This window comes from Nanorana parkeri, unplaced genomic scaffold, assembly GCF_000935625.1.
Source record: "Nanorana parkeri isolate BGI_ZX_2015 unplaced genomic scaffold, ASM93562v1 scaffold921, whole genome shotgun sequence".
In the NCBI taxonomy this organism is placed as follows: domain Eukaryota; kingdom Metazoa; phylum Chordata; class Amphibia; order Anura; family Dicroglossidae; genus Nanorana; species Nanorana parkeri.
The window spans coordinates 407,356-435,038 of record NW_017307189.1 but is presented as its reverse complement, the minus strand read 5'-3'; the positions used below and the strand labels follow the sequence as shown (position 1 = coordinate 435,038).

Below are 27,683 nucleotides of genomic sequence, written 5' to 3'. Positions count from 1 at the left end.
TTGTATCGGCATGCTGAACAAAATCTTTGACCCTCCATCTGATATGTCTGATGTGCCAAATTCATATCTCGAGGAAGTTGTCTACAAGCTCTTTTTAAATGTTTTTAAATATCTTTTCTTTATTATGCTTATTTCTAAACACCACAGTTTTTTGTGTTTTCTTTTTGGTAAGGTCAAATTTAAATTATTGACTATTAATATGTATTTCATATTTACTGCTAGCAACCACCAGGTGGTAAGCACAAGGCGACAGAGCCACCTGACTTAAAACAGTACTTCTGTGAATAGCTTGGGTTGTGAATAAAACTGATTAGCAGCATACCCGGTTACACACGCACACCGGAATGACTCCCCCCTCCCTCTCTCCAGGAACAGTCACCATGTCCTGACGTAGTGCTGGGCTTTCTTAAAATGCCTGCCATGCACATGGAAGCACCCTATATTAAATAATTATTTGTAAAATAGAGACATAAAACAAAAATATAAACGTATTACCTTTCAGAAAAGTAAAAAATAAAACTGATCAATAGTTACATAGTTACCTACTGTAGTATTTGAGGTTGAATAAAGACATTAGTCCATCAAGTCCAACCTATTAGGATCTCATTCTAGGAGTACCTGTACCCCTGTATATTGCGGTCCCTTAAGAAATCGTCCAAAAGTTTCTTGAACAATTCCACATTCTTTGCTGAAATCACCGCCTGTGGCAGTGAGTTCCAGACCCTAACTGATCTTACTGTGAAGAACCCCCTTCGCCCCTTGTGCTGGAATTTTGTTTCCACCAATTTTAGGTGGTGGCCTCTAGTTTTTAAAGAATAAAGAACAGAATAAATAAGTAAACATTGCAAAACAGAATAAGATCGGCACTGTGGACAGTGCATATTATACTGCTTCCTGACATTCATATATACACAGTGCTTTTGTGCTTACACTATTCACACTATGTCTTATGCATGTGTGATGTGCTGCTCTGTGAAAAAATGCAAACTGCCCAAGATTGTATGTTGTGTTTCAGCCCATTCAGTTTTATTGGGCTGTTTAATTACAACACACGTTAATGCACGACAGTGCATGTGTTGCAACGTACTGCGCTCTGGTGTTGAAAAATATTTTAAAAACTATGACGCAATCTGATACAAATACTTTTTTTTAATGGAACACCTGACCTAATGATGTTTGTCTATGAAGACAGTAAAAATAATAGCAGGAAGCTGGCCCCACTGAAGATTACTAGGGCAAAGTTTATCCATGTGTTGGAAAGGTGGTGAGTACCTCTGTTACTATGTGGAGAGATATGAAGCACAAGCCATGTTCCATTTGAAGTGGAAAATCTCTTTAACGAAGGGATAGAAATTTGCTTGCTGTCAACCTTTACTTTAACCTGTAACCTTTTCTAAACTGCTTGTTAATACCTGCTTGCCATTCATTTTATCATTTTTTTTCTCCTTTTCTGCTTCCTTGGATGCTTTCCCAAAGGAGGACAAAGTGGTTAGAATCTTTTCTTTCTTTTATCTTGTATATGATCCAATGCTGAAATATTTCAGTAGACATTATGGTGCCAAATGCGTGGGATTTGTTATTGTGTAGTTTTGACAGTCATGATGTAGCTACTCTTCAATCACTCACTCGGTAAATTAGATTAGATACAATTTGCAATTTAAATTACCTTTGTCAGGTAACCTATATTTATATGAGGTTAGAAACAAAACTGCAGCTGTTCACCTATTTTTAAAACTGAATATAAATACTATATTCTAATGTAGCTGTGAAACAAAGACACCTAAAATGTAGGTAGGATTTAAAGTAGACGTGTAGTTAGTTTTAACATTGGTAAATTTGGACATGGACTGTGCTGCCTGAATGTAGATTCCATCTGATTTATGTGCATTCCAAAACCTGGAGGGATGAGGTATGCAAACAGACCCATCCTACACTTCACTGTTGGCCGCTAACTGTGGTAGGCGGGAACTCATGTGGGCACCTATGGGTGCGTGCTATTGAAGACACTCTGTCAATGGTAGGAAGGGGGCAAACGGCAGCAGGTATGAAGTGCATGCACCTAGAGGTGACTGCATACACCTCTAGTAGCCTCCCAAACCTGACCCTTTTATCCAAATCACAGGCCAATCTGACATGAATCTGACATGCCAAATCCTGCAAAACCATTTTTTACCGCTTGCATATTCTTGCATATTGCATATTGCATATTCCTAGGCCAGTAAATCTGCTCATAAATCAGTGAGTTAATATGAATGTGTGAGATTGGAGCTTAGCGGCAAACTCTGGGAGTGTCCAAGCTTTGCCTGCAATGCAGTCCGGAATTTGACCTTGGCTGCATGGTTTGGTAGGCTGTGGCAGGTATAAACAGGTACCTCTGGGTGCTTTCATGTTTGCAGCTGTTTAACTCTTCTTCAAAGTGACAGGGTCTCTTTAAGTTTATTACGTACAGATTCCAGTTGACTAATACAGACCTAACCGCAAATACACTTTATAATCTTTAAAAAAACAAAAACACAACAACTTTGATTACCCCCCACACGTTCTTTGTTTTATTAAATTTCAGTTGGCAAGCAGCTCTACCTTCAACTAAGCTATTGCAAAACCACGCCCTGCTGCTGTCCTAAATTAAACTGCACTACCCCCTCCAGCTGTTTACTAAACTCCATTGCAGAGCTGCAGCCTCCTCTGTTGTTTACATCATATCTAATAAAAGTTATCTTGTGACTTGAAGGGGCTTCATTTTTTTTGTCCGTTTACACCCAGTTACCCTCAACTCCGGCCAAGTCTGGAAAAACAGACGGAACAGAGTTATGTTTCGGTGGACCTGATTGTGCCAGATTGGGGGTAATCACACACATCCATTTACATCTGATTCCCAATAGACTGACATGGTGTCCGGCAGTTTTAGTATTGCGATGGAGGAAACAACTGGACAGACACGGATGTTACATCGGTGACATCCGATCCATACTGCTCCAATCAGGAGGGGATCCCCAAACGCATCCCCTTCTGATCAGCCCATGTGAAAGGGGCCTTATAAATGTCAAACTTCTGTTGATCAATATTATAAATCTTTTTACTTTGTTAGTCCATTTATGTATTTCTTTATATATACACACCAAATATCTGCACGCATAACCCGCTTTGTGAAACCAATAATGGGAACCAATAGTGTGATGTTTGGGGAAATAGCTGGACCGCAGGACACAGGCTTTATCCGACAAATTGAATTTATTTTCCACAGCAGCAACATAAGCAGTCCTTTCTTTCTTCAGTACAGCAAAACAACTTAAAAGATTGTCTCTCACTGTGATTTAATGTTTGAGCCATTATGTGCATTGTCTGAATCTTCTTTTATGAAACTTAATAAAAACTGATTCAACACTAAAAGATTGTCTCTTCAGCATAGAAATGATACACTTTACAGTTTGCTTTCTTCAGCACAGAAAATAATAACAAAAGCCTAACTGGCTTGGATGGCTTCAGTCCACAAGGTTATCACACTCTCAACCTTAGAGTTTCTCTCAGCCCACAGGCTCCCAGAAAAGTTCAGCTGGTTTCACTGCACCAGTACCTCAGTCTACTCCACAGGCAGGGGCGTAACTAGAAATCACAGGTCCCCATAGCAACATTTTGCATGGGGCCCTGTGATTTCTAGTTACACCCTTTGAAGAGCCCACATAGCTCACCTGAGGGTGACCCTGCAGAGCCCACCATATACTCTCTATGGTGGGCTCTGCAGGGTCACCCTCAGGCGGGCTGGTCACACTCCTTACCTGTCCGCCTCTTCTTCCTCCGTCTTCCATCCTCCGTCACCGGGCCCGCCTCCTCCTCTGTCACCGGCCCCGCCTCCTGATGCTGACCCCCCGGGCACCGCCTCCTCCCCACCACGTCTAGCCTCCTCCACCGCTGCTGCTGCTGACTCTCATTGACTCAGCAGCGGCTATGGAGAAGAACGCAGCGCTGCACAGATCACGGTGATCTGAACAGCGGCGTGTTCGAACCCATAGTGACCCAGGCGGCCCGCACGGCATCAGGGTGGTGTTCTGGCCTTGCCCCCCTGTGCCCGGGCCCCATAGCGGCCGCCTGGGTCGCTATGGCTATTGTTACGCCACTGTCCACAGGCTTGTCTGCACACATTAATCAGTGCTTCTCTCTCTTACTCACCTGCTGCCCCTAGCTTCCTATCCTTTTGAGCACACTTCCTGCAGCAGGTGTTAACCCATTTCTGTCCCTTAAAGGGATCACAACCTGAACAAAGGGAAATATACACCTCTCCCAGGACCCATCTTCTGGCATCCTGTACATTAGTTACTCTGTATTCCAAGGGTGAAATGTTTTTTTCTGATTCTACATGGTCCCAGCTCTCCTTTCTTTCCAGAGCCAACCCCACCCTTCTTATATTTCTATCCTCAGTCTACCATGTCTGCCAACCTAATACTAGCCTCAATCTCTTACTATCCTTAACCTCTGTATTTTCTTGATTTGCTTTTATTAATTAGACTCTCAGTTATCCTTTGAAAGGAGACCTGTGCTGATCCTTGACCCAGAACACATATGCAGATAGATAAGTAAAGATTTGCCAGATCTGCATAATTTCTCTTGATCAGGAATTTACAAAGTATTAAAACCACTGAAAAAAAGTGTGTGTTAGAATAGAGTACATATACCCATTGGCTTGTTTCCTCGAACAAACTATCTTCTCTCTCTCTCTGTTGGTAAAGTGTAACCTACTAATCACCCTTAGTTATTCTGTAGTTTGATGGATTGCCATGGTGTTTGCTGGAAAAGTATACTCATAGTTAGCTCTGTCAGTTTTGGTTTAGTGACTAAACGTATGCAGGAGTAGTTACTTTTGGGCCTATTTATCATATCTGGCAAAGGCTTATGACACCTAAAGTGGGTCAGACTCGCAAAATATTTATGAAGCTGTTTTAAAACTGTGGAATCCAAGTGAGCTACGGTGGTTTTTACTACTACTATTTCTTACGGTAATTCCAATATCCATTAAGAGTTAATATTGTGAATACATGGTTAATTCTTAAAGGAGAACTATGGGGTTAAGGCTTTTCCCCATAGTTCTCCTTGAGACGCCACAGTATACCGTGAGCGCCGCCGCAGCTAAAGCAGCGGATCCCGACAATTATGTCTGGATCCGCCCAGCTGCGTGACTGACAGCTGGCTCTACCTATCTAGAGGCAGAGCCGGCTGTACCCGTCCCCTCCCCCGTCCAATCCGCCAGTCAGCGATGTATCGAAGTGGGGAATCCAGCCCCTCCCCTGTCATGGCAGAGGGCTGTGACAGGATCGGGAAGTGAGCGAACGCCGGTATGTGTTCGCTCACCTCCCGATCTACTGAGCCGACCTGTGACAGTCTCATTGTCACAGGTTGGCTAGAACTATGAGGTGAGTGAAAAGCACTGACCTCATAGTTCTCCTTTTAATTGTTAAATAATCATATCTTCATCTTTACAATACAGGTGTACATACATTGTAGATTGTTTAACTTCTGCCATTGATTACATTTCTGGAGTCTCCACAGTCAGCTGAATTGGAAAGTAATTGTTTTTTTATGGCTTTAGGGTATTCTACTTATTATGCTACTTTTTGCTCTATCCAGAATATCCTAAACTAAACTTACTTCTGGATGTCTGATACAACGGATTCATTCAATTGAGGACATAACTGTGTCAATGAGCAGTTTTAAGGCTGACTACGTAAAGATGCTTTCCACAGACCCAAAACACCTTCCACAACTGTAAGTGACCCTCTTTCCGCCACAATAGTTATAAAGGTTTTTTGGGGTGGATCTTTACCTACCTGTTAATAAAACAGCCTTTGCCTACCCTAGGAACCCTGGAACCTAGTGAGTTATGCAAATTCCTAGGTAGACTTCAGACATGGAATACACCCTCCAAATCCCACACTGCAGATCAAGCTCTTCTTTATAAGATTAGCAGGGCATGCACTTTGCATTGAGGGTGTGTGTCACAGTGTGTCTCCACTTGGACTTTGAAACTGAGAGAGTGCACACTAATGCTGGTCATACACTTCTTCAATTTCAGCCTAGTCCCGCTCACTCGACCAGAATAGAAGCAGTGTGTGACCCTGCTGGTGCCCCTCCATTTCACCTGACTTTTGTCAAAGAGGCTGGTATGAACATTTTTTGACTGAACAGTGACAGTAGTCAATCAACTGCAGTCACCGTTTGGCTATTCTGACAGTGGCACACCCACTGCTATAAGAATACAATAACCTGGCTGGGGGATACCCCATCTATGATATCTGGCGTGGATGGGGGAATCAAGCAGGGTTTTTTTTTTCCACAGCCCCGTGGAAAGACAAATAGTGTATAGCTAGCTTAAGATTTGAGTTCCCCATGTTTTGCAGAAGCAGATGGCTTTCTGCTAGCATATGTGTAAAATAGAAGGGTAGTAGAAATGCAGCTTGCTAAGGCCATGCTATTTATCTATGAATCTAAGGCGTGAGTTCAGCCTAATCAATAAAGCTTTGTCCAGGCCTGCTCCAGCTTTAATTGGAAAAGGAATAGCAGCAGCACACTGAGGTTACCTCACGTTCATTGTGCTACACTTATAATGTGGTAAAGAGCAATAGAACCCTAAATGGCTGTGTAATACCCAAACCTCTCCCATTCTGAGCAGTACTGTGCAGGGGTTTGCAGGTGACGAATATGAAGACAGTTCCATTAAACTAGTTGCATATAAAGAGTTAAAGATATGTTTAATTACATTTTAATTAAGTCATGACTACATGTATTGTCCTTTTTCCACAAGTCTAGAGTTCAGCTATAGTTATAGCTTTAGCTGCTTTAATGTGTTCATGTGGTTGCTATCTCTGATGCTGACTCTTGGATTATATAGTATCCAATTCCTTTGGGTTATATGTATAGATTACTGAACTATAATCCATTATGGTGCTAATTTATTGGATACGTACAGATGTTTTATCTGATTCGAGTTTGGTTTGCCTAGCTGTGCAAGGAAAAAGCCACCGTATTAGCCTATTATGACATGATTTCGCTGCACTGGTACTGTTATTTAACAGGACCATTACTTCAAGTGGTTAAAGACCATAAAAAAGTAAAGCTTTGGCACTTCTTTATTATGACAAAGCTTGCTCGACTCTCCCCACAATTGCTATTGAACAGTGAGAAAGCTTATCATTAGGTAGGGCCAATAGGAATGTGGGTGGACAAAAGGGAATGAGCAAACTCCGTACCAGGAGGTGTAAGAGTTTTGCTTCAAAATGATGTAGCATGCAGGAAGCAGTGAAAAGTGCTACAGGTATGTGCCAGTTCCTCAAGGTGCCTGCATTTTTACCTATTTTACTTTTTCAAGGGACAGAGTCACTTTATATGGCTGAAATAGTTTCCTTTGCTGAAGAAAATGCTGCCCCAGGCTTGCTCCAGTACCGGTCACATGACCAAAAACTTACACCAGTGGCGGAACTACCAGGGTCTCGGCGGTCGCAGCTGTGACCGGGCCTTGGAGTTCCGCGACTTAGAGGGGGCCAAGGACAGGAGGCCTGGCCCTTCATGGATTCTTGCGCCGGGGCCCTGAGGTCACTAGTTACGCCTCAGGCTTACACATTTGGTCAGGTAATCTATGTTGAGAGGGGAGAATCTGAGCTCAGGTTGACCGATCCTCCTTAAGTTGAGACCATCTGACCAAAAAGCCTAGGTTTTGGTCATGTGTTTGTGTAAAGGTCTGAGCCGATATGGCATTACTGGATATGGATCACAACTGAGGAGGGGATAGTGCCAAGGAATTAGAGGTGGCTATATTAAGTCAGAGATGGATGCAGGCTATCTACGCATGTTGAAGGAAGTATTGAAAGATACGTTGCAGTGCCACGTATTGCTTTCATACAGTCTATAATGTCTCTGGTGAAATAACTAAAGTTCATATACTGATGAGCGTGTGGTATTACTCCATACACCCTGATCATACGTTTAATATGAAAACAAATCACATGTGAGTCATCTATACTACAACATACAAGTCCACAAGTCTTTTCATGGAAATATCCTGGTAACAACTCAGAGTAACTCCTCTGACGGGGAAATGATTCCATGCTGAAGTGCTTGATTATTAGTAGCTAGTGTGAATACTTGTGCATAGTGGTATGAATGTATGTACTTGCAGTTAGCAGCGATGGATGAATTGTTTGTGCTGGTAGCAAGCAGTTAATCCCACAGCTGTAGCAGCTCCAGCTAAAGCAAGGAGTATGCTGGAGTTGAATCCACTATGCAGGCAGGATTGTGTGAGCTTCCCAACAGAGTCCAGTATGGAGCGGACACAGGAGTGACTCATTAGCAAATCCAGGCTAAAGACAGGCAAGCTTGCTGACCGAGTCCAGGATGGCGTGGGTCTGCTGTTAAATCCTCAAATAGAGGTTTCAGGATGGAGCGGTTGCACAGAGCGTGTGGGTGCTCAGCGTCATAACAATAACGAGATGCTGAGCAATTCAAAACCCGCAGTTAAATCTAGGAGCCGGCTGAAGGAGGTGCAGTGTGACACCACTGGGGTGGGCGGTGCTGGATGTTGTAGCCGGAGCATGGCCAAGTAAGTTTATTTCAATTTGGAGGGTGTATTTTCTCTCTATTTGTCCCTTTTGTGTACTCTTTCTTCCAATTTTTCACTACTAGAAAAGCAATTTGCAATCCTGAAGACATATAAAGATTTCCAATGAAACAACATAAGGTAAAATAATGTTCTCCAGAATCGCTAAAGATTGTGAACTCATTTTTGTTAGCGGTATGGTGTTTTCCAGCAGAAAAATATTTATTTTTATAGTGCGAGCTTTTTCAGAACTTCACATATTTGCTTGTGTTTAATTGATGTAACTCACACCTACCACTTAACATTTCATAGGTGTTGACTGTGATGCTGGTATTTCCTCCTTTTTTTTTTACTGTCAGTTGTGTATTTAGTACTTTAGCTTTCTGGTTGTTTTTTTCCTTTAGTTTATCATTTTTCTTTACTTATTTTATTTACATGCATTGTAAAAACCCTTCCATATACCTAATTGATCAATTCTAATCCATACCATAGCAGGTCTTTATTGGCAGGGCTGGGGTAGTGTACACTGTGCTGTACCTGCTCACTGCCACTGATTCGATTCCATCATTACTCTCAGCAGAGAAGAATAGAAGACCGGGGAGCCAGGACTACTTTGTGGACTTTCAATTACAGTTTGAGGATCACTGATGTATTCATATTCTAGTGTGCATCCCCCTGTAGCTTAAGCTGTTTTTGCATTCAGTAAATTTAAGCATCATAGTTTGTCAGGTTGAAAAAAAGATACAAGTCCATCAAGTTCAACCTGTAGAGATAATAGGAGAAAAAAAAAAGAAGAAAAACCTAAAACAGAACGCTATGCCCACAGTTACCCATTGTTTATCCAGAAGAAGGCAAAAAAACTCCTATCAGGCATAGTTCAATTGGCTCCAACAGGGGGAAAAAAATCCTTCCTGATCCCATAAGGCAATCGGATATTCCCTGGATCAACATTCTCTGGTGCTTAATATACCTATAGGAACTCAATATCCAGTAATATTCTGTGCATTTAGGAATACATCCACATTTTTTTTTAAAACAATTAGCTAGAACTAGCTCCTGGGGGAGTCTATTCCACATTTTCACAGCTCTAACTGTGAAGAATGCTTTCCGTATGCAAAGGTTACACCTTTTTTTCCTCCAGATGCAAAGAGTGCCCCCTTGTCCTTTGCAGTGACCTTAACGTGAATAATTTGGCACAAAGCTCACTATATGGACCATTTATGTATTTATACACGGTGATCATGTCCCCCCTTAATCTCCTCTTCTGCCGAGAGAACAAATTCAGGTCAGCTAATCTTTCCTCATAGCTGAGCTCCCCCATGCTTCTTATGAGTTTAGTCGCCCTTCTCTGCACTTTCTCCAGTTCCACAACATCCTTTTTGTGAACTGGTGCCCAAAACTGAACTGCATATTCCAGATGAGGTCTTACTAATGCTTTGTACAGGGGCAGGATTATGTCTCTATCTCTGGAGTCTTGACCTCTTTTAATACAAGAAAGTATTTTGCTTGCTTTAGAAACCACGGCTTGGCATTGCATGCTATGATTCAGTCTATGATCTACCAGAACACCCAGATCTTTGTCCATCATTGACACCCCCAAACATACTCCCCCTAGAGTGTATGACACATGCATGATTTTAGTCCCCAAGTGCATTACTTTACATTTCTCAACATTAAACCTAATTTGCCCATATAGATGCCCAATCATACAGTGCATTCAGATCTGCTTGTAGTTTGGAGACATCCTGTAAGGACTGTATTCCACTACATAACTTGGTGTCATCTGCAAACACAGAAATAGTACTTTTAATCCCCAATTTTATGTAATTTAGAAATAGGTTAAACAGTAAGGGGCCCAACACTGAACCTTGGGGAACACCACTAACAACCTCAGACCATTCAGAGTATGAATCATTGACCACCACTCTCTGAATATGGTCTTTAAGCCAGTTTTCTATCCAATTACAGATTGAATACTCTATACCCACTGACCTTAACGTATACATTAGTCTCCTGTGGGGAACTGTGTCAAACGCTTTTTCAAAGTTCGAGTGTACTATATCCACAGCCATTTCTCTGTCCAATTTATTACTCACTTCCTCATAAAAAGAAAGTATGTTTGTTTGACAACTTCTGCCCTTTGTGAACCCGAGCTGACTATCGCTTATGATATTATTTTCAAGCAAAAACAAGTGCATGTGATCCTTGATCAAACTTTCAAGTATCTTTCCAAGTGTTGAAATGCTGTTTTTGCATTCAGTAAATTTAAGCATCATAGTTTGTCAGGTTGAAAAAAAGATACAAGTCCATCAAGTTCAACCTGTAGAGATAATAGGAGAAAAAAAAAAGAAGAAAAACCTAAAACAGAACGCTATGCCCACAGTTACCCATTGTTTATCCAGAAGAAGGCAAAAAAACTCCTATCAGGCATAGTTCAATTGGCTCCAACAGGGGGAAAAAAATCCTTCCTGATCCCATAAGGCAATCGGATATTCCCTGGATCAACATTCTCTGGTGCTTAATATACCTATAGGAACTCAATATCCAGTAATATTCTGTGCATTTAGGAATACATCCACATTTTTTTTTAAAACAATTAGCTAGAACTAGCTCCTGGGGGAGTCTATTCCACATTTTCACAGCTCTAACTGTGAAGAATGCTTTCCGTATGCAAAGGTTACACCTTTTTTTCCTCCAGATGCAAAGAGTGCCCCCTTGTCCTTTGCAGTGACCTTAACGTGAATAATTTGGCACAAAGCTCACTATATGGACCATTTATGTATTTATACACGGTGATCATGTCCCCCCTTAATCTCCTCTTCTGCCGAGAGAACAAATTCAGGTCAGCTAATCTTTCCTCATAGCTGAGCTCCCCCATGCTTCTTATGAGTTTAGTCGCCCTTCTCTGCACTTTCTCCAGTTCCACAACATCCTTTTTGTGAACTGGTGCCCAAAACTGAACTGCATATTCCAGATGAGGTCTTACTAATGCTTTGTACAGGGGCAGGATTATGTCTCTATCTCTGGAGTCTTGACCTCTTTTAATACAAGAAAGTATTTTGCTTGCTTTAGAAACCACGGCTTGGCATTGCATGCTATGATTCAGTCTATGATCTACCAGAACACCCAGATCTTTGTCCATCATTGACACCCCCAAACATACTCCCCCTAGAGTGTATGACACATGCATGATTTTAGTCCCCAAGTGCATTACTTTACATTTCTCAACATTAAACCTAATTTGCCCATATAGATGCCCAATCATACAGTGCATTCAGATCTGCTTGTAGTTTGGAGACATCCTGTAAGGACTGTATTCCACTACATAACTTGGTGTCATCTGCAAACACAGAAATAGTACTTTTAATCCCCAATTTTATGTAATTTAGAAATAGGTTAAACAGTAAGGGGCCCAACACTGAACCTTGGGGAACACCACTAACAACCTCAGACCATTCAGAGTATGAATCATTGACCACCACTCTCTGAATATGGTCTTTAAGCCAGTTTTCTATCCAATTACAGATTGAATACTCTATACCCACTGACCTTAACGTATACATTAGTCTCCTGTGGGGAACTGTGTCAAACGCTTTTTCAAAGTTCGAGTGTACTATATCCACAGCCATTTCTCTGTCCAATTTATTACTCACTTCCTCATAAAAAGAAAGTAGGTTTGTTTGACAACTTCTGCCCTTTGTGAACCCGAGCTGACTATCGCTTATGATATTATTTTCAAGCAAAAACAAGTGCATGTGATCCTTGATCAAACTTTCAAGTATCTTTCCAAGTGTTGAAATTAAGCTTACAGGTCTGTAAGTACTTGGTAAAGACTTTGATCCCTTTTTAAATATGGGCACCACATTAGCCTTGCGCCAATCCATCAGTACCAAGCCAGTCATTAGAGAGTCTCTAAAAATTTGATACAATGGCTTTGAAATTATACAGCTCAATTCTTTGAGGACACGTGGGTGTAAGCTATCCAGCCCAGGTGCTTTATCAATTGGTGCTTTAAAGCTAGGATGCATACCAAATGTATTGGAACTGCGCTAGATGCATTTTCCAATGAAGCCCCAACACTAGATGAGGCAATTCGCCTTGTTTTGAATGGGCTCTGTTTACACCACCCTGTTGCAGTGGTGTGTGCTGACAAAAAGCTTTGCATGTAATACTTATTTGTTGGCACAGGAGGGCGTGATGTGGTACGACTGCTTTGCACAACACTATGGCCATAGACACTAAACTCAGGAGTTAAACCTTAAAAATGCATTCAAGTACCTGAACTATTAACAAAAATGTATCTTATTTGTGTATCACTCAGCTATAGATTCTCAAATCATCTCTGAATTGGTGCTGACACTGTCCTTCCTTCTTTCTGGTGGCTACTTTTGTTCACCTTGGTCCCTGTGTGTATTGTAAAGTAGCCACCGCTCCAAGTTCGATCCTGTGATGGACTACAATCTCATGTTTAGTTTACTCATTTGTATGTATTGAGATTGTAGTCCATCATGGCAGCGCATTGCACTGTGTCTGCCAACACACACCAGCAGTTGTGCATTGTAGCATTGTAACCTTTTCAAATGGCCAATTCCCTGACTCATGCAGCACATACTGATTTTAATGCATTGATTATGACAGTAAGTATAATCCATACTCTAGGCAGATTTTTTTTTTTAAAGATGCCATTAAATTCAGTTCATTAAACTATATTTAAATGTGGTTTAATGCAATTTCCTAAATTAATGTTGATAAACTCCTTCTGCCATCCCCAGTACAGTAAAACTGGGAGGGGGAGCATAAGAAACCGTTCGGGCTCTGGTGCATACACATGTGCTTATAAAGGGACATGCCAACAGGAGTAGAGAAGGATGACCACATTGTTCTGCTTCTATTCCTATATTGTCAGTTACAGTGTGGTGCCTGAAAATGACCAAGCTGTATCGCTTTACTGCAGCAAAGCAGAGTGAGGTCACCAACCTATCTGTGCTGCCTGGCAGGGCTGTGTAAATTTCAGTACTGAATGGATAATACCCTTTTTTAATACAGCCAAAGACCTCCCATAAATGTTTTTCAACTTTTTTAGCTATTTGCCTAAATTTCAACTTTGGGCTTCTAGTGTGTGGCACATAAGTCACGGTTTTGTCCTTCAGGGCCTTGTCATGCAAGTTTTGTGATAGATTCTATTTAAAGGGAATATGTAATATTTTCAGTGTTTCTTAGATAGCATGTTAAATATGCAAATAACCTTGTCAACATGTGTTGGTGTTGGAAATTCTAAATACTCTTTGCATGGCTTGTAATTGCATATTAACATGGTGCAGCAGTATTTGCTCATTACACAGACAGCTTACTTCCTACTTTGCAGTGCTGCATAATGGTTGTGCCTTACTGCTCCTTCTCACAATGTTAGCTTATGAGTTGGGTTTCTCATTGAAAACAATACACCCCTATGTAGCTAGCTCAGCAGTTGGTAAAATCAGTAGTTTTGAGAGAAATATGAAAGCTACCATTGATGATCTCCTTATGTTGACTGTCAATAATGTTGAGATGTCAATAATTTCTAAATAATATGAAATATTTTGAAATAAGTATGCAAATCACAAAAGTCAAATAAACATCAGACTCCAAGGATTCAAGTCACAAGGTTAGCATAACGGCTAGACAACTAGCATTTTCAGTAGGACGGGCCTGCAATGGCTTCGTCTGTTTCTTTTGTGAAAGATTGCTTGTTAGAGAGAGACATCCTAATTGCACTGTACCGCTGAGAACTTCCTCTGGTGGCTAATCTGCAAGTCTCTATGTTTAAAAAGCAATTTAGGACAACTATTGACAGCATTAAAGCCCATTTCTACCTTTGTGGAGGAATTTTTAATAAAACATATGCCAGCAATGTACACCGAGAGTACATGAAGCAGGCATATGCAGGTGCTGTATATGAACACAGAGACTTACTTTTTTTGTCCTCTTCATCTCTTCCTTCAACTCCTTTAGACATGGCTGCCTCTGTGCTTTGCAAGCAGTCTGTGTATATTAGCACTCTCTCTCTCTCTCTCTCTGAGCTCTCTCCCCCCATTCATTAATATTTGTAGGGCAACCCCCCTTGAACAGTGTATTGTGACCTGGAAAGGCAGAGCTGGTGTGCAGTGATTATGTTACAATGACTCGCAGGGAGGGGGGGGGGTCAGTTTTACTATGTGACGCCAGTGTCAGACTGAGTTTCCAGTGGAGGAGATTGTTAATTTGTAGGACTCAGGCCTACTAAAAAGCCTATAAAAAACTAAGGGGATTATCCACTTAGCTGCCGAACGTGGATTGAATAACCTAGCTGAAGTAAAGTGAGCCGAACGTTCGGCTATTCACTTCAGCCTTGTACAGTTGATTTTAGCCAAACATCGGCTAAAATCAGCCGTACATTGGCTGCCTTCGGTCCGAAGTGCAGAAGGAGTTCGACTCAGCCGATCCAACATCTGGATTGGCTGAGCCGAACCTCCGGCAGGCTACTCGCCGTTTGGCCTATTCTCATAGGGGGCGAACGGCAGTAAGTGAATAGCCGCATGCCGCATTCGGCTCGGCTATTCTGCTCAGTACCTCCAAGGTAGCCAGCAGAATAGAAAAAAATTAAGTGGAAAAAAAAATGTTGACAAATTATTTAAATAGTAGGAAAATAAAAAAAAAAGTTTTAAGGAAAAAAAAACATGCACGCTGACCCGACCACAACTCCACGAACTCCCTCCACATAATGAAGCATCTGACAGAGGCCGGCTCCGCCCAGCTGTCTTTTGCGTTGAGATCGGTCGGCTTCGGCCTTTCTTCACGCTTTGCCTGTCAATACGGCTCAGCCGAGCCAAAGCATATGCGTTTGGCTCGGCTGCCTTTGGCTGCTGTACGAGCTATAGTGAATAGCCCGTACAGCAGCCTTTCAGTTTGACTGTCCCAAAGGGCTCCATCGGCTGAAGTGAGCTGAAGGATCAGCCGAAGCTGCGGCTGGATTCTTCGGCTCATTCGTGAATAACCCTCTAAGAAAGCCAGCAATGTGTGTCATAAAAATGCATCACACACATCAATACCGGGCAGAAAACGAATTGCCTAGTAACTTCCTGCGGACTGCAGAATGTCATCAGCTTTCTCACCTATCCTCTGTGAAGTGCAAAGCAATGCTACTTTGTGTAATGGAGATGAGGAACAGGGAAAGTGTCCAAATCAGGACAGCAGTTTGGAGTGACAATGCTGCTTCTTTATAGATACAATGCAGCAAGTGTTGTCACTGTAGGACAGGATGTGTATTATTGGCAGAATCCCCAGGTGAAAGAAAAAGGGGGGAAAAAAACGTAAAAAGGAAACTAATGCAGCCACCACATGTAAGGACTTGTAAGCTGCAATATTACATTTTTGGTTTTAGATTTGGATATGCTTTAAGGCAGGGCTGGACAGATCCCATGAGCCAGGTATCCAATGCACCTTAAAAATGACAACTGGTTTCCAACGTTTGAGGTTTTCTATAGTCGTTGTCAATAGAGCTGGCTCCTAAATAAATCCTGCTGGCTCCTGGATTGGACAGATGGGCTCCTCAATTCCATATTAATTCGTCAACCCTTGCTTTTAAGGAAAATATTTCAATAATCTCTTAAAATATGTGCTGCACCATAATATCCCTTAAAGATGAACTCCGGGCAGAAACTCGTTTTTGCCTGGGGTAAAAAAAAGTTAAACTCACCCAGGGTTTTGAGCTGGCCGGCTCTTAGACCGGTCCCTTGAGCATCTATCCCCTTTTGCTGAAGCGATCTAGGAGTTCTTAAGTTATCACGTCCAAAACAGTGTATTGGACGTGAGGACGCCAAGGGACGTACCATCTTTGCAGAGCAGGAGAGAGGCTGGAGGGAGTGCTGTCAGCTGGGAAGATCAGGTGAGTATAACTTTTTTTGTACCCTAGGCAAAAATGAGCAGTTAACCCTTGCAGTGTGGGGGTAGCTGCACTGCAAGGGTTAATAAAGTTTCTGCTGAGAAATTTTGAAAATGGTGTCTACCTCAAGAGACTCTAATCTTCTTATTGAACTTTTCAAAAGAATACAAAAAAAAAATTCTTAATTTCATATCTTCAACCACAGTATATAGATGCACAGCTCGAAATGATTTGAGGAAAAAAACGGATTGTGTGAGCTTGCCCTGCTATGCTTGGACATTATTTAAGCCAGTGAAATAATGTTTTATTAATGTGCATCTGGTCTAATGAAAATGGGTTTACTTAAAAATAGATTCTAAAAGTAGTATGCAGTATTGGGACGTCAAGGGAGAATGTTTGCTTGCTTATAGAGTTTTTATGGAGATTGCAGTCTTATTAAAGAACAGTGATTAATCATTGTAGCAATCTTACTTCCTCATGGGATGCAACCGCAGACAACACGTATAAATCGCACAAGAATTATATTGCATTATGAGAACAGGCAGCATTGTTTTTGAAAACTAAAAGCGTGAGGTCCAGCTTTTCCAGAAAACAGTATTATTATATTTAAAAATGTCCATCAAATACACATGGTTTTGTATAAAAATATATTTTAATACATAAAGATAATTTAAAGACTTGGGTACATTTAAAATGTCATTGGCATGATACAATGTTACATTAAAATCAAGCTACCTCCTTTTGGTGCCCATACATGTGTATATATATTTATATATCATAGACTCCTTGCAAATCCTAAATCCTGTAATAATTGTATAATCCACTGTGGGCCCAATCTCCGACGCGTTTCGCAACTGTATGTGCTTCCTCAGGGAGGTTGGAGGTATTGCATCAAAATAAGTTTAAGTATAATGATCACAAATACCAAATTCTTAATGAAAGTAACAAATAATAACAATACAAAACCCACTTCATGTTCACAAAGGTGGCTGGATCCTTGGTCCCACATGCTATCTCGCAATCACCAAGCAGGTGAACCGGTGGGAGGTGACCGGGATAAACAGGAGTGAGAAAATGAAACACGGGGTCATAAATTCCAGGTATTCAAAGGGATTTGTTCAGAGGTAAATTTGTGCAAAGATATGCAGAGATATGAAATATCTGTTATTAGAAGCAGCTATCGGTCCGTATATACTGACAGAGGACAACAGGATCCCATAAAAATAAATCTAAATGTAGGGCATAAACAATATTAAATAATGGCTTCAGGTAAATATACTCAGAGCCTTGAGGAGCACCTCCAAAATGGTCGCTCGTTATTTAGAATATTGGAATTAAACTGATTTTGGTGGGGAGCGGAACATATGTCTATAACTGATTTTGGTGGGAACATATGTCTATAGCTTGCAATTTGACATGTACTTGGAAACAGCCATGTTCGTTCGTCACATACATATAGGATCTGTTTCCTGTCGTTGTAGCATTATTGCTCTATGGCTCCACAAATTCAGTGTGGCAATAGACTCTCTCTGGCTGATTTTGACAGTTTTAAAGCAGCGAAACAGAGTCAAATACAGAACTCTCTCTAGTGGTTAATCTACAAATCCCGATATTCATAGTGTATGTGAACCCCAACAATGAACTTCTCTTATTTGCTTTCTTTGTTTCTGCTAAATATACCATTGAAAGCATGTTGTTATATCTGTTTGATAAATGCAAAAAAATTGTCCATAATGTCAAGTAATTCATAGCTGTCCCGTGCACACTTCCTGTGTTATCTCAAGGAGTCTAATTAACCCTACCATTTGTTATCTTGGAACCACAGAATGAGTAGTCTGTATGTTGTGAAGAATAGGAAAGGGGCTGGGTTTAAGTAGTTTAGCAAAAGAAAACTAGACAGGGCTGTCACCATTCAGTTAGCTTTGTGTTTTCAGCCCACAAAATGCTGCATGCATTTCAGGCAGATCAACAGGTATTTTTCTGTACCTGCAGGGTCTTTAGAATGATAAAACATTGGGGGATCTGCATTTATTGCAGAGATGTGCTGATAAGACCTACAGACTATTTACACCCTTCCGATGCACACACTACACCCTGGTGTCCTATTTGGCTTCTGGGTGACCCCTGATAACCTTTTCTTTTTTGTATTCCTGTTGCGGCTGTTCCACCTTCGTAAAGCATTATAATTTCCAGTGGAGGACTCACCAGTGTTTGAAGATCCTGTACTGTCACTTGGGATTGCTTCCAAAACCCTGTTTTCTCTGACTGACCCAGCCTTGCACCATACCTTGGCTGTGTTTTTACTCTACCTACCATTTAAGGGAAAGACTAGCCTATTAGGAGAGGTTCCAGTCTTCATTTACTTCACTCCTATGTGTGTGCCAGGCTGGGAGTGTTTGCGGCAGCCCTACTCCATAGTGTGGACCAGTTAGTAAATATTTTCTGTCTTTTTGTTCCTGTATTTGTTTCTATCTTATCAGTTGATATGCAGGTATTCCCTGTTTAAGGTGTTGGGTTGCAGAATAGGCATGTACAAGCATTTGCTGTGCATACTCTTTCCCAACTTTCTTGGACACCCTCTGAAGGTTGTCTCATGGGATAAGTGTACTTCCCTGCTTAAACACAAGCTGCAAACCCCCTCCCTCCTTGAGGCTAGGAAGGGATATTCTTTTCTTCCAAGCTTTTACTAGGCAGGGGTATACTTCAACATGACCGTGGGCCTCTAGATTGCCCAAGCCTGTAGACAGTCTGTCTCGGCCTAAAGGGATGCACCCACTTTCAAGTGGGCAGATATGTCTGTTAGGCTTGTGGATGCCTGATGCCTGGTTGTGGAAATCAGTTCCCAGGGACTTCAAGCTAGAGTTAAGTATTTTGCTCCTGTCCATGTCTTAATTCTACCTGTACCTAAGCACAGAATAGCTGTTCTCCATGTTGCTCTTGTGGATCTTTTGGTTAAGGAGTTTTTGCACAGGTTTCCTTGACAGAATAATTTCAAGACTTTTCCTAACCTTCTTCTGATTGCACCCTAATAGGGGTTATCAGTCCTGTCTGGGACCTAGAGGCCATAAATGTCTTCATTTTAGCGCATACCTTCTACCTGGGATGCACTTGGTCTTTCTCAGCCCCCTTCCCTTAGGGATCGTCTTTTGGCTCCTGTGGATGTCCTGGATGCATTCTTGCTCCCATTACCGACACAGCAACACTTCCAACACATGCTGTGGGCCTCCAGCGTTTTTAGGTCCTGACATTTGGCTTGTTTTCCACCCCTAGTTCTCAGAAAGGTACTGGCTCTTGTGATATACTTACTGCTTCCCACATGTGATGTCTTAATGACTTCCAATTGAAGGAACAGTCCACTGAGGAGCTGCCCAACATTGTGATGCAGACAGTGCTGCTTTGGGAAGTTTTGGTGGTTTACCTTCTGGAATGGGCTTCCTGAAGAATCTGAAGCTTGTCCTATACATAGGTTATGCTGAGTGTTCCTTCCTTGAGTGACAGTTCTCACACCTGTTCCCAGTTTTCAGCCCCTATGGTCCAGGAGCTGTCCAACTTTATGGTTTGGCATGATGGTCTGAAACCTAATGTAGTCTCCATCTGGGCAGATCCGCTGCTGAGCCCAGCCCTGCAGTTGGGGTACTCCTTCCTCCGGATCTCCTGGAAGATTCTCACAATGGATGCCTGGGGAGGCGTCCTTGACACCTAATGGTGCAGGGGAATCCTGTTTCCCACTCCACATTTGGGAGTCATGAGTGATATGGTTATCCCTACGTTGAGTACAAAAGTTTGTTTTCCCTTCAAGCTATATACTGTACATATCTTTAGCATGATGTCTGCAATACTGATATATATTTTTTTAGGACTGACCTTTCTGTAAACACAAATCTCATTGAGCAAAACAGTGCTAACAACACAGCTAAAGATTAATAGGGAACTATGGGGTAACCTTTTTTCTCCTTAGCGGGTAATGGCTCGTTATATACTGAGATATAGGTCAGCGATCAGTGGTGTGTGTTCGCTGACTTCTGATCAATAGAGCCAACCTGTGACAGCTTCTTTACACAGATCGGCTGCAATTATGGGGATGAGTGTTTTTCACTCACCCCATAATTCTCCTTTAAGGCCCCTTTTCACACGGGTTGTCTGCCTGTCAGTTTTTCAAGTGGACTCAATCGGATGCCCATTGTTAATAAATGGGCGTCCGTTTACACCCGGTAACCCCCTGATGCCGACCAGGTCCAAAAAAAAAAACGGATCAGAGATTTGTTTCTCCGGACCTGATCATGCTGGATCGGGGGGTAATTTGTTGTAAACAGACACTTGTCCGTTATGTCCGATTTCCCATAGACTGACATGATTTTAATATAATCTTTCACAATGCAGTAGGTTAGTGTTCAATATATTAAATCCTTTGCATCTTTATGCTTCTACTTCCTGGGGAGTTGGAAGGTGAACTGCACAGCCAGATACTCGTGTCTGACTCACAATTCACTGTACTGTTATTCTTCACTCTTCTGCATAAAAGCAATCTGACACATTCACCTCTTTTTGTTGTGTGGTGGAGCTGATCTCTGCGATTCCTTCGTTGAGACTTGGGTCATCACCTGACTGGCATTTAGCCATTCTATGTTTAGTCCAGTCCCTCTTCAATGTTACCATGTAACCTATTTCTTCTCTGCTATGTCTCTTAACTGCTCTTTTTTCTGTGCTAAGGAGTAGCCTCAAGTCTCACTGCTAGCAGGAATGAAATGAAGTTTGCTATGAAGCATGTTTTGCTGCTTCCGCACTACTTCTACTGCTCAGCAAGGAGGATGTTCTACAGAAATATACAATACATTAGATGATCTAGAGCAGTGTGAGACAGCAGAATATTCTTTGAAGGAAAATACATTTTAGTCGCACCAGCACAACACACGATTGGTCCTTGGGATACATGGAACAACAATAAAAGTTTATAAAATAAAGAACAGAGGGATACAGACAGTAGAGAATAATGGTCACTGAATCCTAATTCATCAGAGATTCCAAATATACACCTCTATTTTGCAGGACCACTTTGTCTCATGGGGCTGATTTATACATTTTCTGCTCAGCTATAAGCTGTGTGAGTGCCATTCGTACGGCATTCCTGCCACTAGATTCCTATGCTTCTTGGCTCCATCTATTGATGGGAATGCTGTGTGAACAGCATTCCCCCAGGGTATGGCTTGGCAGAAGATTTATAAATTAGCCCTATAGTATATGTTTATTGTGTGTCAGTCCACCCTGGACAGAATGAACATGCACAGCCATTGTGCCCCAAAGCACTAAGCACTTTGGATCGAGTGGTGAGGGGTTAGAACCCCTGTCAAGCTTTTTTAGATGTCTGTGCCCGATTCACTCTCTCTAATTGTCCTGATCACCAGTATTACTGGGAATGAAAGTGAGGGTAAATCCCACATTTTTAGTTGCCAGTAGAACAGGGATAGAGAGGAAATCAATTAATGGGGTCACTTGTTCCTGTGACATCTGACTAAGAGGTGATTTCTCCTCACATTGGAAAGATAGAGGCTCCCTTCCTGTTGAGCCTACAGGACAGAAACGGAAGGGGAATCTCACAAATGAGACACATGACAAAAACAAAACTGACAATGATTCTAGACTTCCCCTACTCTATCCAAAATGAAAAAAAAAAAGTTTTGCCTTTACATATACAGTACTTTAATATACTGCTTTGTTGGGACACTCTGAAGCACTTGGGATACATGAAACAAAATGTGTGACTACAGTTGGCAACTGTCTACACCACAGCTTAGTAAAACTGCATGCTGCCCTTACTTCTGAATACTTTTGACTCCTGGTTGTTTTTATTCATTGTTTTAGTTGTTTTTCAAAAGCCATAGAGACTGTGAATACATGTGTGTGTTTGTACTAACCTAATGACAGTTGAGTGAGAGGGAAGAGTAGAACCTGGTTGCTGAGCTACAAAAGCTATGACAAAGTCCCATAATTACTACAATTCTAGCCATGTATATGCAATTGACTTCCTTGTGAAGTTGACACCTTTCCTGGGACAAAATATCAGGCTTCTCTCTTTCCTATTAAAAACATTGGCAGCATATCCCATTTTTCAAGGCTGGAAAATTACTGGTCAGGGATAAATTCTGTTTGTTTATCACTGAAGAACATGGTAGGCCTCCATTTGCCGAAAGTTGTTGATCGCATAGAACAGTAGATAGTATGGTAGACAATAGTGGCCACTGAGCGAAAATCCCCCTCCCCTTGTAAACCTCAGGCTTATTTGGTTCCTTTACTAAGACCACAGTAGGTAGAGTTAGGAGGAAGAGCAGAGTAAGTCAGCGAGCCCCCGCTGAATTAAAGGGTTTGTTCACCTTTAAGTTTTTTGTTCCCAAATATCCATTAACATTACAGCTTACAATTCATATTAGGATTCTGGTTCCAGTTTTTAAAAAATATTCTTACTTTTATTAATGCTGCTCTCATGGGCTCCCCTTCCTGGGGATATATTGCCCTAAACTCCTCATGAACGAGCACTCGGCTAGGAGAACTAGGTTTAACTAACCTTGCATGTGCAGTCTGCTTTGGCCAGAAGTGTTCAACTCTGAGCAGCTTTGAGTTTAATACTTGGAACACCATTGGCGTGTTATCCTCGCACACCAGCTGGTTTGGAAACTCTGTGTTCCTGATCTGTATGGGTTGGAGGAAGAGGCATTAGGGGTCAAACACCATCTTAATACCTTCAGGGGTCAAATACTGTCTTATTACTATCAAATAGAGGCCTTGTCAGCCCCTTGGTGATATAAATAAAGTTAAAGGGTGTGTAAACCCTAATAGTTACGTTTTGTTATTTGGTCCCTTTGGCCTGTTGATAAGGTTTTGTTATATCTGTTGTGATGAGTGCAAAACAATTTGGTTGACCCTGCCAGAATGTTGTCAGTTGATAACTTCCCGTGCTGTACTCTTTATCAGTTACATTATTCCCACCTATCTTTAGGAACTAGAGAACCCTGCCGCTCTAATTTATGGAGAAGAGGCAATGGGGAGGTTTCTGTAGTTTTGTCCTAGGGGGGAAGTAAGCTCCTTTAAAACTGTTTTGTTTTTGCCCTAATGTGCAAGTATGTATGCACAGCAAAGTAAAGTATGCACAGCAAGTAGGGCACACCTAAAAAGTGCACCCTTCCGGCGTTACCGACCTTATCTCCATGAGCGGTTGCTGAGTTAGCTGCGCCGTTTACTTCGAAGGAGCTAGAGAAGGTGGTCAAGGAGCTGCCTGGTCTTAAGAATCTGGGACCGGATGGCCTTCCTGGCTCCTTTTTCAAACAATTTGTTTCCCTCTTGTCACCTATTTTGGAAAGCACTTTCAATGCAGTCGCTCCCACATGTCTCTTTCCTAATCAAACTTACCTTCTACCCAAGGAAGGTAAGGATCTGACCCTTCGTGCCAATTATAGGCCTATCTCCTTGATTAAAGTTAATCTTAAAATATATGCCAAAGCCCTGGCTAATAGGCTTAAAGGTTTTATCCTGGGGCTCATAGATAGGGTGTCGGTATGTTTTGTCCAGGGTTGAGAGGGTCGGGACAATACCATGAAAATGATGACCCTCATTGACTTTGCCTCTAGGCTTGACTTGCTTCTCTGTCTTCTCACTGTAGATGCAGAGAAGGCATTCAATCGCTTAGATTGGCGATTTCTTCAGGACACTCTTGCTCAAATCGAGACCCCTCTTTTCTGTTTAGAAAAAGTTTATCAGCAACCTTCTGCCAGGATTTTAATTAATGGCATCCTTTCACCACCTGTTGCCATCCAGTAGGGGACCCAACAGGGGTGCCCCCTTTCCCCTTATCTCTACATACTGGCGGTGGAACATTTAGCTGTGGCAATTTGCATTAATCCTTACATCAGAGGATTAGCCATGCGTACTCACGAGCATAAGATGGGCTTATATGTTGATGATCTCTTATTAAATATGACCGATCCTAGAACTGCTTTTCCTGCCTTTTTGGAAGAATTTGGTGAGTTTGGCAAAGTTAGCAATTTTAAGGCAAACTTTGCAAAATCGGAGGCACTTGATATTTTGTTGCCTTCTGGGGAAAAGGCTTTCCTTCAGGGCACTTTCCCATTTTCATGGCAGACTCAGGTGATCAAATACCTTAGGGTGGTCATTCCTGCCAACCCATCTGATGCTTATGTAGTGAATTACTTGCCTTTACTTTGCAAAACTTTGGTGACCTTAGGTACTAGAGTATGACTTCCCCACTCCTGGTTTGGAAGAGCTGCAATTCTAAAGATGGATGTCCTGCATTGGTTCCTATATTTGTTTCAAACTATGCCACTACGAGTTCCTCGAGCCTTTTTTCAGCACCTCCGACCTGCCTCCTTGGATTACTTATGGGTTAACCATAGGCATCGTTTGCGCCTTTTCTGTGTTATGGTTACTCCCCTGTGACAGACCCAAGACTGATTCACTCCCCTTTTTTGTTCCCCCCCTCCCTCCTCAGGGTATGAGACTCCTTACTTTGCATGAAACAAATCTCTTGCTACGTCAGCCCCATAACTCCTATTCTTGAGAATCCCCAGGGTTCCCTCCAGGGGTGGGGACGGTCTCCTTCCTTCACTGGTATATTGGGGATCCTTCTCCTTTATATCGAGCCCTGGATAAAGACCCTTTACTTCCATTAGTGGACATATCCCCCTTGCCGACATTGGGGCCAGGGGTATGGTCTCCCTATTTTCAACTTCGTGGCTTCTATAGTTCCCTCCAGAGAGTTGGCCAACCTGCTAGACCGGCGATGAAATTCGAGCCTTTGTGCCAAAAAAACAGGGGCCTACCCATACAGTCTCCTTATTATATAGCCACTTACTTTCCGCTGTGATTCCCTCCCACCCATATTATATTAGAGCGTGAGAATCTGAGTTGGGGGTGATACTTACTCAGGATGAGGCGGATAAGGCCTTTGCTGTTATCCATAATATAACTAGGCTTTCCGCAACGCAGGAGAAGGGATCTAATTTTTTTTTATCCAGGTTGTATGCTTACCCTAAGGCATTCCATCAAATTTTCTGCTGTTAATCCTACTTGTTGGAGATGTGATTCCTCAGATGGTGCACTGGTGCATGTCTGGTGGTCCTGCCCGCCTATTCTCCAGTTTTGAAAGACTGTATTTGTGGTATGTTGTATGGTAACCAGTGGCACAGTAGATGAATCTCCCCAGATAGCCCTTCTTTCCATTCTTCCTGGTTCATATTCTCAGATTCCCAAAGATTTGTTGCAATTTTTTTTCTGGAGGCAGCTAGGACCCTAATCCCCAGATACTGGGGAACCAACAGAGTCCCGAAACTGATGGACCGGGTTTAGGAGGTGTGTTTTCTGATACGCATGGAAGAGCTGACAGCGAATGTTTGATTCACAAGAAAGATTTCAAGCAATGTGGACTCCCTGGCTCTTGTATATGAAGACCCCGACCTTCACAGATTTGACACTTCCACCCTGCTCACCTTAGACCCTATCCATATGGAATTGTCTGTACTATGCGTCTTATCTGTTGAGACCTATCTCATTGTGAAGGTTGGCAAGAGGTGTGATTTGACATTTTGTTGGATACTGCCTTTATCATCTGTGTGACGTATGTGCATTGAGGTTTTTGTTCCTTCAATTTATATTTTCTGGGATGTTCAGTTTGGCACCTCTACCACCGAAGTTATTGAAGTGTATCTGATGCTTCTATGTTCACTACATACATATTTCCTCTACTTTGTTACTCTTTTATAAAACTTTAATTGCATATAAGTGCAACCTTCTTTAGTGCTGGCGGATCGATCTTCGGACCTCAGCGATGTCCCCCTACACAAACATCTCCGCCATTGACACTTCCGAGTTCTCGGAAGCCCTCTTTAGCCATTAAGAGGCCACTGATGATGTAACTCCTTTTTCTTTCCACTTTAAGTGCACATGATTTTGAGGATGGATATATTTGGTACTTATTAGGTCATCACAGTGTTGTCTAGTTAATGGGTCATTTTATGAATATATTGTCTTTGTGTGTACTGAAAAATTGTGTATTTTTTTAACTAAAAATATATATTTCATTTATATTATATTTGTACAGCCCTGGAAAAAATTATCGGTAAAACATTGTATGGCCGTTTACATAAATCTTTGTTTGTCTGAATGGTATTGGTAACTTGTTTACTTAAATTTAACTTGTGTTTAGGCTTTTCTGGTCTTGTAAGAGTAGACATAAATGCTTTTGAAGGGTGAGCATTTTGGACAGTTCTGAACACATTCAGTTTTAGTGTATTCAACATACCAAGACACTTTGCATGTTCAGCAAAAGTGTTTAACAATATGTAATAAAAATTAGCATTATCCATTAACTTTTCACAAACTGTTTGTAGCTTCGTTGTTGAAATGATACAGTATATATTAGGATTAGTGTTTGCAATTAAAAAAAATGCACAGAAGTGCTCCCATCTACTGATACATATGTCTTATGGGCATGAATGACAGTTGTATTTACCATGAATATGAAAGGAGTCTGTAATATGCACTCTGACACATGTAAAAGTGCTGAGCAATGATTTACGTCGAAAACGCTTTATTGCCCATTTGAATGGGGCCTTTTTCTCATTTGCTGTGTCCCCATGTTTTACTTTATATTCTAACTAGCAAAAGTGTGCCCTATACAGAATGTAAACGGTGGGGGTTAAACAAACTATGCTGAAGTGTCTCAGTATGTGAAGGAGCGTGGTGGATAAGACAGCAGACAATATTTGCAGGAGATGGGTGTGGTGGGTATGAGAGCTGGCAGTGTGTGCAGGAGAGTAGTTTGGTGGGTATAACAGCAGGTAGTATGTGCAGGAAAGGAGTGTGGTGGGTAGAACAGCAGGCAGAATGTGCAGGAGAGGAGTACAGGTTCTACACAGGGGCTAAAGTTGCAAGGCTACACAGGGTCCTTTCATCAGGGCAGCATAGTGACCTGGTCACTATGCGCCCTGATGAAAGGACCCTGCGTGACCTCGAAACGTTGGCTATATGATGTATGTGATGCTTCACTTCAATAAATAAGCACACAGATTTAATGCTTCTACTTGAATGCTGGTGATCTTCATCTTCTAGAAGTTTGATATACACAGCATCATCCGTCACTATCACTGTGAGCACCAAGACTATTCGGGTCTAATCACTGTAAGGAGTGCAAGGGGG

The 27,683-nt window shown here is 41.8% G+C and overlaps 1 protein-coding gene across 1 annotated transcript in view; it reads left to right on the top strand.

The window, feature by feature from the left end:
• The window catches only part of RIMS1 (regulating synaptic membrane exocytosis 1), a 285,605-nt gene that overhangs the window by 67,394 nt on the left and 190,528 nt on the right, over positions 1–27,683 (top strand). The window contains exon 3 of the mRNA XM_018566132.1: positions 1,477–1,488. Coding sequence (XP_018421634.1) covers positions 1,477–1,488 — 12 coding nt within the window. The remainder of the gene's footprint in view (positions 1–1,476; positions 1,489–27,683) is intronic.